Source organism: Topomyia yanbarensis, chromosome 3, assembly GCF_030247195.1.
Source record: "Topomyia yanbarensis strain Yona2022 chromosome 3, ASM3024719v1, whole genome shotgun sequence".
Classification (NCBI taxonomy): domain Eukaryota; kingdom Metazoa; phylum Arthropoda; class Insecta; order Diptera; family Culicidae; genus Topomyia; species Topomyia yanbarensis.
The window spans coordinates 319,738,733-319,753,185 of NC_080672.1; the positions used below are offsets into that span (position 1 = coordinate 319,738,733).

General features: G+C 36.7%; 1 protein-coding gene across 1 annotated transcript in view; it reads right to left on the reverse strand.

The window, feature by feature from the left end:
• Window positions 1-6,205, reverse strand: part of LOC131688074 (uncharacterized) — a 43,574-nt gene extending 37,369 nt beyond the window's left edge. The window contains exon 1 of the mRNA XM_058972226.1: window positions 6,122-6,205. Coding sequence (XP_058828209.1) covers window positions 6,122-6,205 — 84 coding nt within the window. The remainder of the gene's footprint in view (window positions 1-6,121) is intronic.
• Between the last annotated feature and the right edge of the window lie 8,248 nt (window positions 6,206-14,453).

Genomic DNA, 14,453 nt, shown 5'->3' on the forward strand with positions numbered 1-14,453 from the left:
TGCAATTTTTGGTGATCTATACAACATAGTATAATATTTCATATGGCAGCAACGGTGGTTAATGTTAAGTGCCCTAATTGAAGATTTGAGTCACGGTGAGCGAACGACGTCGTGTGTTTTTTGCCCTGCTTGGACGTTTTTTCGCTGGACCAATCCAGTCCAGTTCTAGTGTGCGGAAGAATATTCCTGCAAAAGTGCCGGCCCCTAGCTCGAGAACTAGTGTTTTGGTGTCGGGTTGCCGGAAGAGGAAGCTAAGCGCCAAGGAATCACTCGTTAACGCGGCTAAGTTTGAGGGACCCAGAAGACGCCTTTTCACTCTCGCTGTTAAGAATCAGCCGAGCGAGCCTAGCTTTCCTTCACAGCTAAACGTCAAGGAAAGCGAAGCAGGGCGGCCAAAGGTGAGAAGTACACTGGCGATAATTCGTCATCGTCGCTGGGGAGGTTCCAACAAAGGAGCAAAGCTCACCTTCCTAACCAGGGTTGTTAATCGATAATTAATCGTCATCGTCGATAATTCATCGGTGGTTATCGCGATACATTTTGCGTTACTTTCCCGTTTATTGGAGTTGAAGTTGATGTGGTTAACTTTCAATTGTTTAGAAATAAATAACTATTGAAGGACATGTTGTTGGCAGTTGAAAATCAATAGTTTTGGATATTTTCTTTGCACAGGAATGGGCCGGCGATGTGTCAAAATGGAATTTTTTGTCAACTTTTCGGGAGAGTTTTATATTGAAGGGAAAGTTATTGACAGTTGACAATCAATAGTTTTGGACATTTTCAATACATCGGGGGTTCGAAGACGTGTCAAAATGGATTTTTACAACTTTTGGGGAAAGTTTATTATATTGAAGAAGTGTAAGTGAAAATCAATAGTTTTGGGCATTTTCAATATACCGTCGGTGCGTCAAAATAGAATTTTTTTCAAGTTTTTGCGAACTTTTTACATTGAAGGGCAGGTTGTTGGCAGTTGAAAATCGATAGTTTTTGACATTTTCAATTCACAGGAGGATCCACCAGTGCACATTGTTTCCAAAGTGGCAAAAAAGGTGAAAGAAATTCTTTCAACCACGAAAAACAGTTTTTAGCTATAGTGTCTTCAGCGAAATTTATTTATATTTTTTTCTGCATTTAAAAAGTATTAAATGGGTGATTAATCTCTCTAAAGCTGAGAAGCAAGTTTTTTTTTTATTTCGATTATAGGTTAAGGTTTTAACCTTAAGGTCATTCGCCTCTTCGGGTTAGAAAAATCTCCTATGAAAAATTTCTAACCCTATGTGCGGGGTCGGGACTCGAACCCAGGTGCGCTGCGTACAAGGCAATCGATTTACCAACTACGCTACGCCTACCCCTAAGCAAGTTTTGGTTTGGTCATTTATGAAAATAAAAAAAAACTTTACTTGGCAAAGTTGTTGAGAATATCTTAAGTATTAACTTAGCTGAAGAGAGCATGTCGATTTTGATTTACATTTGTGGAGATTTCTTTGATATACTTTTCCTGGTAATTTTGTAGAATTTCAAAATGTTCCAAGATTTTGTTCAGCATAAGAAAATACAGAATTTTTGTAAATTAAGTTGATTTGTATCTCTTACAACTTAGAAGTTATCGAATGTTTTAGTGTCCAAAAAGCAATATTTTGGTATGGAAGCCGCAAATTTCCGCAGACGAATACCAATACGAATCTGTAAAAAACACTATCAACAAACATCGTTTGGTGGGCTTTAGCCTACGTTCAAGTCAAATTTGAGTAAATTCCTTTTTTAGCATATTTTTCTTATCTTAGAGATGCAACATATACAAAAATAATAATACTGTACTGTAAGACATCTTTAAGGGAAATTTTTACTAAATGATCAGAACGGGTTATGAGGCTTTGTCGAGGGACTAAAGAAGAATATTTCAACCGCTGCGGTTTATTAAAATGATAAAACGGGTCTTCACTGTATTCAAAAAACAATTAAAACTATTATGAGGCCGTTTATGAATTACACTACATATTTAAGGGTAAAAGAAGGAAACTTGAAGCATCTTGTTGCATAATGGAGAGAAGAAACGGAGCAGGGGGCTAAAAGCTTCCCAACTAGAAAAGGAAATCAAACATTGGAAATATGTATTCATTGTCCTTTTTAAAATCCAAAATCTTCTAGTTTAAATTAAAATAATAATAAAATCTGTTAATCACCACACCACTTAAATGTGTAGTGTAATTTGTGAATGGCCTGATAATAGTGATTTAGTAGTTATTTCAAGGTATGTTTTTGTGTGCTAAAAATTACTAGTTACACAGTGGCTCAAAAATTTGTTTTCTTCATGGTCAAAACAATTTTTATCGCCTTTTTGCCGCTTGGAAACAGTGTGCACCTGGGACTCTTCTGTGCAACTTACTCGAAAAGTTAAAAAAAATCCATTTTGACACATCGTTGGACTCTTCTGCGTATTGTCGAAAATTATTGATTTTAACTTTCCCTTCAATATAATACACTTTCCCGAAAAGTTATCGTCGGACCCCGCTGTGCATAGAAAATGTCCAAAACTATTGATAACTGCCAGCGACATGTCCTTTAATAGGTATTTATTTCTAAAAAATTGAAAGTTAACCGCATCAACTTCAACTCCAATAAACGGGAAAGTAACGCAAAATGTATCGCGATAACCGATGAACTGACGATGACGATGAATACGACGATACAATTATCGATGATGACGATGAAGGCGACGATACATTATCGTTAACGGAGTTTCCGATGACGATACATTATCGTTAACGAGTAACGCCGATAAATTATCGTGAAAAATGTATCGTATTAACAACCCTGTTCCTAACTAACAGTCAAGGACTGCTGGCGGAGCAGCAAACGATAACCTGTAGGAGAACTCGGCCGTTGGAGTCTCGGCCGGTCGGAAAAAACCGTCGCCTTCTCGCCATCGCCAACAGCAGCGGACCATAAGGAACGACCAGCATCACTATGGGGAGGCATGTGGCCAAAAATCGAAAATTGCTAAAAATGCCAGCTTTGTGATTATATCGTTGGAAATGCATATATATATATATATATATATATATATATATATATATATATATATATATATATATATATATATATATATATATATATATATATATATATATATATATATATATATATATATATATATATATATATATATATATATATATATATATATATATATATATATATATATATATATATATATATATATATATATATTGCATTGGTATGGATTTATTTAAAAAATAACCATTCAAAGTCCTAAAATATCCACAAATTGGATCCGGGGAAAAAAGTCCCCCAATGTTCTCCAGAATTCTCGATGGGGGATGCAAGGATAATGCATCTTCTAACTTATAGCGAAGATTACAGTTGCCCGAATTTGCCCTAAACTGATAATGCATCACTTGAAGTTTTAAAGGCAGTCTCAACTAGTTTACCAGAAAAGGGTATTTCAGTACATGTTTGATTGATTCATATTTCACAACGAAATGAGCGTGGATTGAAATTAGGGTCTATGTATTGAAAAGATAGTTGATCTGACTACATTTTTGCCCTACAACATTACTGTGTAACAATAAATGGTACTGAGTTGTACTTGAATACCCACCTTACCGTTAACACGATCAATGTAACCAAATATTTGAAATTTTTAAATAGCATGATTTGTAAATTCAAAAATGTACATGCTTATATTAATGAGCTCCGGAATCGTCAAAAGCTGCTTTTGTGATCAAGAAAATTGTTTATACCCACTCGTAATATAAAAAAATATATTTCAATACTTATTCTGATAGTGTTAACCATTTCGTTTTCGTGATATTGATTCATATAGGATTTATTATACTATTTCTCCGGAACAAGAGTTTCAAATGAAACAACAATTAATCGCAAACTATGAAGAAGATATATTGGCATTGCAATCAACTAAAAGAGCGACATTACCTTTAAAGCTCATTGGTCATTTCCACATTGAAATAATCACTAAATAGCCTATGTACTTCAAACTACTTTCAACTTACATCTATTTAAAGAAACAAATAAAAATATTAATCTGTCTCTTTCGCGACTTGCATTCTCTCTCCGTTACTATTGGTTTGTGGGTTGGAAAGCATCTTAGCTTTTCCTTTTTTTTGATTTTTAACTTTTTTGTAACACGTTGAAGTCCCATTGTCGCTTAAAAAAATCTACTAACTAGTAAAACTTTGTAAAACTAGTTGTAATAATAATTTTATCCTGGAGAATGATGCAAAGAAGAACTGTGGAAAATTTCGAAACGATTGGCCCAGTAGATTTTGGGGTATGACGCACACCGTATTTTTTTCGAGGTGCCTTCAGAAATTCACTGTCACTGCGAAAAATCCAATTTTTTAAGGAACACCCTAAAGCTTACATTTGTATTTCTCATGCATTGGAAAGTACAAAAGATAGAACTTGCGTGTCTTAAGCAAATTTGTCTAAAATGTGTTGTTCTATAACTTCATCGAAGATAGTCAAGCTCTCCCTCGAACCGTTGAAAAGTTTAATTTTAAATCTTGCTAAAATTAAAACCATCCTAGCTTTTGTTTAAAGAAAAAGAAGGGCCTTGCAAAGTACAACAACTAACCCAAACATATTGTAAGGCTAAGTTGTAAATAAAATTATTGGTGTCCACTCTGTACACTTATTGCACTGCGCATCACCCGATATGTTAAAATTCAACTCGTGAAAGTGAAAGCATTTTCCGGTTTCCATCATTTACTCATATGAATCGTTTGATTCCATATCAATAGTTACGTTAATCGTCAATTCATAGCCGATGACAACAGGTGAAGTCGAGCTTCGATACCTTCCACTTAGATATGATCAAACAGCTAATCACATTCACTATTCCCACGTAGAGTTTAGTTCCAGCTGAAAGCCACGAAGCAAACGAATTCGCCAGCGGGGCAAGTAGTTGAATCGATAAACAAGTTTCTTTGATCCACCCGTCGTTGCATTGGGGTAGGTCATTTAAATGCATCACACGAGTCGAACATAGGATATCTCTCATCAATAGGTGGGTGCCCTTTCTCACACGAGATGTAAATGGAGTTGAGCGTTTTGTCATGTGTAGTTATTAGATCACGATATATATGAATTCATACAAAAGTCGTTCACATTTGTTGTATGACTATTTGTATTTAGTATCTAACTAGTGCCAATTTGGTGTTGCTTTTAATTTTAATCGTCTGTCTGGTCCAAGTTGGTGTCTTTTACTGACGAGTAAAATTCGAAAATTTAAATGCAAGTAATTTGTGATTCTTCACCTTCAGCATTTTACGTAAAAAAATTATTGGAAACCCTTAATAGTCTACAACATAGCTGGGATGTAAACGGGTTCAACATTGTCAATGTTGTTCATGGGAGTCTCATTGTCAGTAGTTTCGATGCGCGCCTCTGATGTAATACGTTTCACAAGCAGCGATCATAAAATGCTCTATCACCTGTTCGATAGGATGTAATTAAGCATATCTACTGTATTGTAAACTAAAAACTAATCACCGAAAAATTACTCATTCACCCATCGGGAACTCGAATTATGAATTGCAACCGATCAACATCGGAAACTGTATGTAAATCTATTCCGCCTTGAAGCATTATGCTTGTTCAAAACAATAGAAGCAAACAAAAAGTCGAGCCCTTCGTTTCCAGGAATACAAAAACGAAACTCACTCGAGTATACGCCTTTGCATTCCTTCCCCGTCCGGCTCTATAACATCATGCAAATGCAATCGATTATCTAATATTTTTCGAGCTGATTTTTCCTTTGATTCAGCACGGCTTTAAACTATGGCAGCAGCGTGGTCACGGCAGTGATTCCCAGCTGATAGCATGTCGTTCGACTGCTACAAGTGACTAACTGTCGTCCAGCACTCTCGATGAATCGTGGCTTTACAAGAGGGTTCCCGCGTCGATATCAAGCTGTAAGCGGTTGCGGTGTTTCAAAACTATGTTAGATTCGAAAAAAAATCTAGATAGAATTTAGTTCAGCAATATGATAAATCATTATTAGAACAGCGTTTTACCGTTCCTGTAAGTGGTACTGATCTCGAATACACGAGCAATTTTTCGGTAAAATTTCACTTACGTGAACTACGCTTGCCTCGGACTTATCAGTGCTTTTGGCAGGTATCATGGCAATCGATCGGACACCTCGCGGTAACTGAGTCATCACAACTCACGGCGCGCTTGCTGCCGACAAACACGCATTGGACGCATTTTCCGAGAATGTTACATTCAGCTGTCACAAATAGTAATTAATTGAAATGTTGGATAAGAGTGATTTTCTGCTACCGTATTGGAGAGCCTTTGGACGCGAGGAATTTTATGTGGCACTGGTCCGTACAATATAGCAAAAGGTAAGGTGGTTGAGAACTTTAGTGTTCCCTCGATCTGAGGCATTGTTCAATCATTATATTAGTTCATTATCATAGGCGGCTTAAACCCGATGAAAAAAATGGGAGCGAATGTGATTTTTGAATTTCGAATGCGCGTTCCCTGACAATAGTAGAAAGTTGTATGTATTTAGCATTAATTTATTATATGCAGTGGGCTAGGGGTCGTCAAACGTTGAGATAGGTGATGAGCCTATTTTGGCACCATTATGGAGAGGGTCGCACTATTTTTTGAATAACTTAAAAAGAAGCCATATTACCTATAACCTTTTTCAGAATAAAGTATCAGTGTACTGTTTCTTAAACATCTGTATAATGCTTATTTGGCAGAATTGTCTCAATTTTCAGCATAAATGAAAATAAATGTTCTATTCTGTGCATCTATTCCCACCTGAACGTTCCAATTATCGCCTCATGGGTGTGCCGATTTCCACCTCATCGAAAAACAATCTAGTTGAAACGCAATGCCTCATATTTCATTTGCGTCGATTCTAACTAGGTATCCAGATCATGGACGCCAACGCGTGATTTGTAAAACGAATTATTCTGCTTTTTTCAGCCGATCAAAACAAACGTAAACATTACGCACACGAAAGAAACTCATCAGCTGTTAGTAGAAGAGCGCCCAGAACTGTACATGCAGGAAATAACCATGCGAAAGTTAACAACTGGAATATAAAGTTCACATCACACATTACTTCCTCCCGATCCAAATTGTATGTGCAGATGAAAATAAAATATCTGCGATCAACAATTAGTTGAATAACTTGAAATAATTGATTACTTATACCTGAAATTGCATAACATTATGTTTTCAAGTTCATGTTTTGGTTTGGCCGCACTGGTGATTCTTTTCTGTATGATGGATGCAAAAAGTTGGTTTTGATTGTGGTAGTGTATCAGCAAAACATGCCAATAATTGGAACCCCCGTATTTAGTTTTATCCTATTATAACACTAGGCCTATTCTAGTGTTTGACGAGTGCTTTTAAAGTGAAATAATCGTAAAAAGGTTCTCCAGCTAAAATAAAGGTATGTATCAGTGCAATATTTAATATATTTGTGCCGGAATAACGAGATATGAGGCGGTAAATGCTGGCTCGAAAGTGTTTATTTTGCTAAGCGCCGTTGCGTCCTGTTTCGGTTCACTACGCGAGTGAGGCGGATCAGCAGATATTTCAATAAGGTGATTTTGTTTTAATTAAAAGTTGGATTTAGTGGATAGTTCTGAATACGTATGTGCACAACAAATAAAGAATATAACTTGAGCTTTTTTTTGCACACCTGTTTTAGCCGAATCGATATTGTCATTATCTCATATGCTTGGTTCGAAACCAAGGGGTACGAAATAGGGTCACAATAGGCTCTACTGCCATAATAGGCACATCACCCTAATATAGTTCCCACAAGTGTACTTTCTGATTGCTCCACACGAGTCTAAGTCTATTGATGATATCTGGACGTTCGACCGGCGATGACTGGGTGCTATCAGCCTTCTACCGATATAGTGATCTAGGCTCTACTTTAAAAATAAATAGTTGATCCGAGATCGACTTAGTCTTAACTAGGGTTGCCACCTCTGGAGAGGCTTTGACACAGAGAATTTCACTTTTGAGTGGAACTAGACTGTAATTGGAATCAAAACGATTGTTCGTAATTTTTAATCGCTTTTAACGTAGTAATAAAATAAAGCTGTAAATTTTCACGTTTGAGAAAGGTTTTGTGGGTTTAATCTGGTACAGTGTTTCAGTCCCCCGACTAAGTGCCAATAATACAAAAGCACCAGCTACTCTCGCTGTGAAGGATAAGTCGAAGGAGTATTTCTCTCGTCCTCAACTGACAGGAAAAGGAGGCAGGGCTTCGACATCACGTGTGAAACACTATGTGGTGTCTGTTATTCATCACCAGAGGACGCAACAAAGGGCAAAACTCCTCTCCCTAGCCAACAATTAAGGGTCGTCGCAGGAGTAGCAACAATACCGGAAGAACTCGTTTGATGTTGACCTAGCCAGTTGGATTAGAACAAATCTGCCATACCTTGGTGCAGCTACTGATAAGCACCACTAACAGTAAAGTGATTTGATAAAATTGCATTAAAATAACGTTTTTACACCATTTTGAACGACATAGTGGGATGCAACATTTGAATTGTAGCATATAGCGAAATATAACTATCTTTAAATTGTTGTAAATTTGATTTGCTTTTCATTTTCAATGCTTTGTGAATGAAATCAGCAATATTCGGTGAACTCATCTTCGCCACCTTGAAACGAAGGGTTAGTCGGGTAAAAAAAATTTAAACCTGAGTAATAGTTAACTTTTTAAATATTTTGTAAAGAATCTATTAATTTAAAAAAAAATGAAATTATGCTTCTTCTCACCAAACCCGGAGAATTTGATGTAAAACTCGGAAGCCCGGAGATCGCTCCCGAAAACCGGAGTCTCCCGGTCTAACCCGGAGGGGTGGCAACCCTAGTCTTAACCCATTATATCCTAGCGCATGAAATTTCATACGGAGAACTATCCATTGTTTAACGCGTATTTACTGTAGAATTTTGACATCTAATTGCTTTATTATTTATTTTTTTATTTATTATTACATCTTCGATATATATCGTAGAGATTGTACTTAATGCTATAGCTAGTGCCAATGTTAAAAATTTCTGATTGCTAACTTATAATTAGATTTAGTGGTATAGAAGTCATAAACTAAAACAGTTTCGTTGAATCTGCTATAACAGATGTCGGGACAGTCAATATTGTTCGACAACATATCGAAAATGAACATTCTTTGCAAGAACGTGCGGCGAGACTCCAGCGTTGGTAAATCTAGCAATATGCGTCTATTATTATACGGCGGAAGACGGATAGGGTTGTTCCAAGGCAAATTTTCTGAGAGCAAATCGTACAAAACTTCTCTGAATGCGTTCCAGTCGGATACTTTGAATGTTGTATGGCGCCCATACTTGTACAGTATAAAGATTTCAGTGCGTAGAAATCCACAAAATCGACTGTGTTCCGTTTTAGAAAACCCAATGCACAGTGTTTTAAAACGTCGTTTTCGTGCTCAAAATTAATAGCGTCTAAACCGTTAACTTTAGAAGTATAGTTTGTTCGGAGAAGTTGTTGCCCTTATGATTGCACATCTACAGGAGTATATTATTTAGTGATTAATTCATCTATAAGTGATATAAGAAATTTATTTTCTGAACTAATCAAGATAGAGACTTTTGTCTTCGGCAAAGTTGTAGCAAATGTAACTACAAAAGAAATGGCTGAAGCCACGATATATCTAGCTTTAATAGTTTGCAAGTTATGGAACATATTATATGAAAGACCCCTTAAAGTTAGTTTTTTCATTATAACTTTTTTAGATATTCTCCCACCTTCTTGGAACCTTCCACAAAGTTGTTTGCGGTATCGAAACACATATTTTTGCCGAACATAGTTACTTCCTATCTTTTGAATTAAAAAAGGTATTCCCAATTTTGCGATATTTTTGGGGTAATCTCTACCTTAAATAACTCGTTAGGGATACCGTCTGGTCCCGGAATCTTCTTGGTTCTCAAGGCTTTTGCCACCATTATCAGCTCTTCGTTGGTTACCGAACTCGTAGGGCGTGGGCGGCCAGGTGGTCAGTTCATGCTGTGGAAATAGCGCTTCTACGGTGATTCTCATCCTCTCCGGGCACCGATCCACAGTGGTCCATAGGCCAATAATGCTAAAAAATATGGCGAAGGCGTGTTTTTATCTTAAGAAATCTTAAGAAATGGAACCACTGTGCGATCCGGCCTTTTATCTTCGCCAAGGCAACTCTATAGGCGTCGCCCCACGGACTTGAATTGGCGGTGCGGTAGAGCTCCAGTAGGAAGGCTTTCTTACTGAGCTTGATTTCCTTGTTAAAGGCGGCTTATGCCACCTTATATACTGGTCTTAGAGCTGCTCTTTCAGCTATGCTGTGCGCTCCCTGCATTTTCCTCCGGGCTTGGTGGTAACATACATGTAGTTCAGCAATCGCTGAGTTCCATCAGAAGGCTGGGCGGCAACTCTTGCTAATGCTAATTCATCTGCGCTGTATTAAGGTGATGCACTCACGCCCCAGCGCTTTCACGAAGACTCTCTTGTCGAACTTCGTTGTTTTCCACCTCCGCTTGTTTGATTGGGTCAGAAGCGCTTTCGACTGTCTATTGTTTTCGATACTGTACCGGATCGCAAGGTGGTCGCTGTGGGTGTAGGGTAAAAGGGTATAATACGCCCCACCGGGGCTAAATGCCCCTCTTCGATTCCCAGGATTCCTGAATTATCTAAAAAGTAAAAATGACTGATAACAGTATCGTTTCATGAAATCAACGTACTAAGTTAATTTTGTATTTTTAATATATTGCAAAACAACAATATACACAAAAGTTTCAAAAGAGCTACTTTTATGTAAGCTTCCACTTTTTCCAGAAGCATTACCAATTAGAAATAGTCGGATTCGATAGAACTATTTCAAGTAGCTTACTAGAATGTTATAGTTACTATCTTAGTTTATAGCTTGGCTTTAAACTATGTGTGTGTAGAATTATTCATGTATTCACAACAGCTCATCACCGGCCAAAATGCCCCACTTATTGTTGTGGGGCATACTCACCGATTGCTGTGGGGCATACCGTCCTCTTGCTGTGGGGCATATTAGACTTTCACCGGGGGCATTTTGCCCTGGGTGAAAGAAAAAACTAGAATTTAGGCATCTTTGAAAAATGTTTAACTGTACTTGTATCGGGATGTTTTACATTTCTTATAAAAGAAATGTATAGAATTCGCTCAAACTTTCAAGATTTTTTCCGAGGCCCGGAGGGCCGAGTCTTATATACCAATCGACTCAGCTCGACGATTTGGGACAATGTCTGTGTGTGTGTGTGTGTGTGTGTAAGTAACGGACAAATTCTCATTCGTGTTTCTCAGCAATGGCTGAACCGATCTTATCCAAACCAATTTTAAATGAAACGACTAAAAAACAGTATGAACGCTATTAATTTGTTTTTGATTCTGATGTTTAGTTTCCAAGATATGAATGTTTGAATGCGTAAAAATGGCGTTTTTTGCAGTTTTTTTGAATTATCTGCCGAAATTGACAATATAGATTAACAATTTATATGTTTTTAGACAGCTTTAACAAATACCTTTCGAAAAAGCTATAGATTGTTGAAATCGGACTATTATCAAAAGAGATATTTAACATTAAATGCGGACGAAAGATTTTTATCATTTCCCATTGCCAGAAATATGACCAAAAACATGTAATCTATTATTAACGCCAAAACGGCTTATTTTAGGTCAATAGTATCTTCGGAGAATTTAATGGAGGAAATATGCCCTTTCTTTTGGTATTGTGCTTTTGCTGATTAATCCCCCTATGAGTGAGATATTTTCACAAATTTTCTTGGAAGTGATTATATCGAAATGATGCCTTCTACAAATTTGTAGCTCTTACTTTTGCGAATAACTTTACTGAAGACTTCAAATATCTATTTTGAATACTTTAAAAGTTATGGCTTGTTGTTTGTGGATTACTCTTTGTCGCCTATTTATTGTTCAGTATAGAAATAATCCATTGAAATAAGCCAAACATTATTTCGACAAATCGAATTTTGTATTTCATTTTTCTATCTACAACCGCTAGAAATAATCACCGCACCGAACACTTCCAAGTTGTCTGGAAGGAACTTGATAACTTATCAGTGCAAAAATGTTCATTTGTGCGAACCTTCTGACTGCAATTTTTCTAACTAATGACCATCGGATCGATCTGAAACATATCGGAAAATGAAAAGCCAAATAAATAACTCCAAGCACCGGCGTAGCCCAGAGAAGGTTTTGGGGTTTAACACCATACAACCCCCCCACCCCCCCCACCACACCCAAAAAAAATATTGGATTGAAGTTGAAAATTTATTGATGCAGACTGATTTAATTCAATATTACAATAACAATTATCTGATCCGTAGATTGATAACCTGTTGTTGTAAACATCATGAGGACTTTTGATAAATTGTCGGAATGGGGTCCTGATATGTACCTGATCTATTGGTCTTCATTTCACAGTTGTCTAATAGCATCAATATCAAATTCCTGCCTGAAAACATTCCAATAGAAAATTCCAGAGTTCTGTAATCAATCATAGTCCTCAGATTTATTTTCAAATTGATCTCGTTTTTGTAGAGATGTACTGTAATAAGGGTCTTTATTTAATAGGAAGAGAAGTTAAAATTGATTTAATGTCTATGAAACATAGAACTGCTCACCAAAAAAATGCATAACTTTCAACATTTGCCAAAAATGTTTTTGACTTTCTCATTCACTCTAAAATTCGTCAATCTAATCCCGACCCGGAGGGCCGAGTGTCATATGCCAATCGACTGAGTTAGTCGAGATCGGAAAATGTCTGTGTGTGTATGTATGTGTGTATGTGAAAAAAATGTGACCTCTGTTTCTCAGAGATGGCTGGACCGATTTGCACAAAGTTAGTCTCAAATGAAAGGTACAACCTTCCCATGCTATTGATTTTTTTATTGATTGGACTTCCGGTTCCGGGGTTACGAGTTGAAGAGTGCAACCAGACAGCAAATTCCCATATAAACTGAAATGAAAAATTTTCAAAATCAAATTTGTATTTTGACTTTTTTTGGACTTTGGTACATTTTTGTCTTTCTCATATAGAAAGGTTATGCAATCACTCTAAAAATCGTCAATCATACCGGCCCGGAGGGAGTATGCAGTGAGGGGTAGCTACTTTAAAATTAAAACTAGTTTAAAATTTCTTAACAAGTTGAAAATTTTCGGCAGGATCTGGAGCTCCCGGACCTTTCTCCATGATCCGCCCCTGGTTTTAAGCGACGTTTCAGTATCACATAGTATCTCAAGATCGTGGCTGTCGATCCATTGTATGTATGTGCAAATCGTACTGAACATGTAATATTCATTTCCACCATTGTATTGAACATAACCAGCCATGGAATCGTAGTCTGGACAAATGAGACAAGCACAATTGCACCACTAGGTGGATTAAGACAGGTTTTTTTGGGAATGCGTCGAGTTGAGACGAAAACGTAATATGATTAATAACGAGGATAACACTTTCCGAATGTAGAGAGAAATTTATGAAAAATGACGATTTCCATTCGATTCTAGCAGGTTCTGATCGATTTTGATGAGCATTTGATTTTGTTGTTTGACCAATTATATGTTTAGGTCAAATGTTTAAAATCAGTAATTTAAGGTCAAGATAGCATCATTTTGAAACCGCCAACTTCGGAGGTTTAGTATCTTCGATGAGTTTTACAAACGTTAAACAGCGCATCATTTGATAAAATAATTTTGACGGTATATCGTCCAAGAAGTATTTATGGTGATTTTTCTCAGGTTAATATTCATGACTACAATAAAGTCTCAACAAATTCGCTAGACACGAACTCTGTTACTATTTTCTGAAAAATTAATTCTGCATAATTTTAAAACTTCAAAAATTACGGTTTCGGAATTATGCCGTTTGGACAGTATGATCGATTTTGGGGGACCAAACCGAATTTCTGGCTACGCCGCTGACTTCAAGTAAGTAGAAACAAAGTCGTTCTACACTCGTTCACAAGAAACTTCTTCGAATGCTGAATATCTATTATAATACATTGAAACCCTGATTTTATCAGCCAAATATGAACATATGTTTGATGGGCTCTAGCAGACGAACAAGACTGAATTCGAGTAAATCCTTTCTTGAGCATGTTTTCCTTATCATGAAGATGGAAATATGCAAAAATAAAAAGTTCATCATAATCAGAAATAGTTATCAGACTACATCAAGGGACGGGAAGAATATTTTAACAGCTTCAGTTTATTATAAAGAAAAAAAATTGCCCGATTTAGTCAATGTCCCCATTTTGTCAGCCTAAAATACACCATGAGACTGATAAAAATGGGTCTTTATTGTATGTATTATTCACTGTGTTTCACATTAATAGGTACATTTCATTTTTGGGGATTTTTT